At 57.0% G+C, this 530-nt stretch overlaps 1 protein-coding gene across 1 annotated transcript; it reads right to left on the bottom strand.

Moving 5' to 3' along the window:
* Window positions 1-152: 152 nt before the first annotated feature.
* Window positions 153-436, bottom strand: H310_14546 (hypothetical protein; the record flags this gene model as incomplete). Its single annotated transcript, XM_008882424.1, has 2 exons — window positions 153-182; window positions 239-436. The coding sequence occupies 2 exons, from the start codon at window positions 434-436 to the stop codon at window positions 153-155; spliced, it is 228 nt and encodes a 75-aa protein (XP_008880646.1).
* Window positions 437-530: the final 94 nt, after the last annotated feature.

The following is a 530-nucleotide window of genomic DNA, read 5'->3' as shown; positions in this document are numbered from 1 at the left end:
CAACGCACCACTCGAACGCCATGCTGTCGCTGGAGGAGGTAGAGGTCCTCTTGCGACGAAGGCCCGGTGCGACGTTCCGACGCAAGATGCGTTTGCTGCGACTGGTGGCACATGCCGTTGAGCGCCCTCTCGTGCCTGCCGTCCGATTTGATCTATCCTCCATAACAAACGCCGACTGCAAACTGAAGTTCCGGTTTTGCGCCTTTTTGCCATCCAGCGTGGTTCTGGAGAATCCAACCACCGACCGCAGGGTAGCCGCCATCGACTCCCACGCCTTGGTCGTGTCCTTCCTTTGCATGAACGGTCGTTCGTTGTTGACTTGGGTGAGCAGGTTGGTGTCGTCGTCGTCCGTCCACCACTTCTTCTCCTGTATGTCAGGGGCAGGGGCGTCTTGAGTTGGCCCTTGTTCGCTCAAGTCGTCGTCTACGATGTCCATGAGTCCGTGCCAGTCCTTCGCTGTCAGATGCAACACTATCCGGAACAACCGTACAATCGTTTTGCCGTCAATTTGCTTGATTTGACGGCATGCC

The sequence above is a fragment of the Aphanomyces invadans genome (assembly GCF_000520115.1).
Source record: "Aphanomyces invadans strain NJM9701 unplaced genomic scaffold supercont1.74, whole genome shotgun sequence".
Classification (NCBI taxonomy): Eukaryota; Oomycota; class Saprolegniomycetes; order Saprolegniales; family Verrucalvaceae; genus Aphanomyces; species Aphanomyces invadans.
Note: the sequence above shows the minus strand (reverse complement) of the source record. Positions and strands in the feature narration are given on the sequence as shown.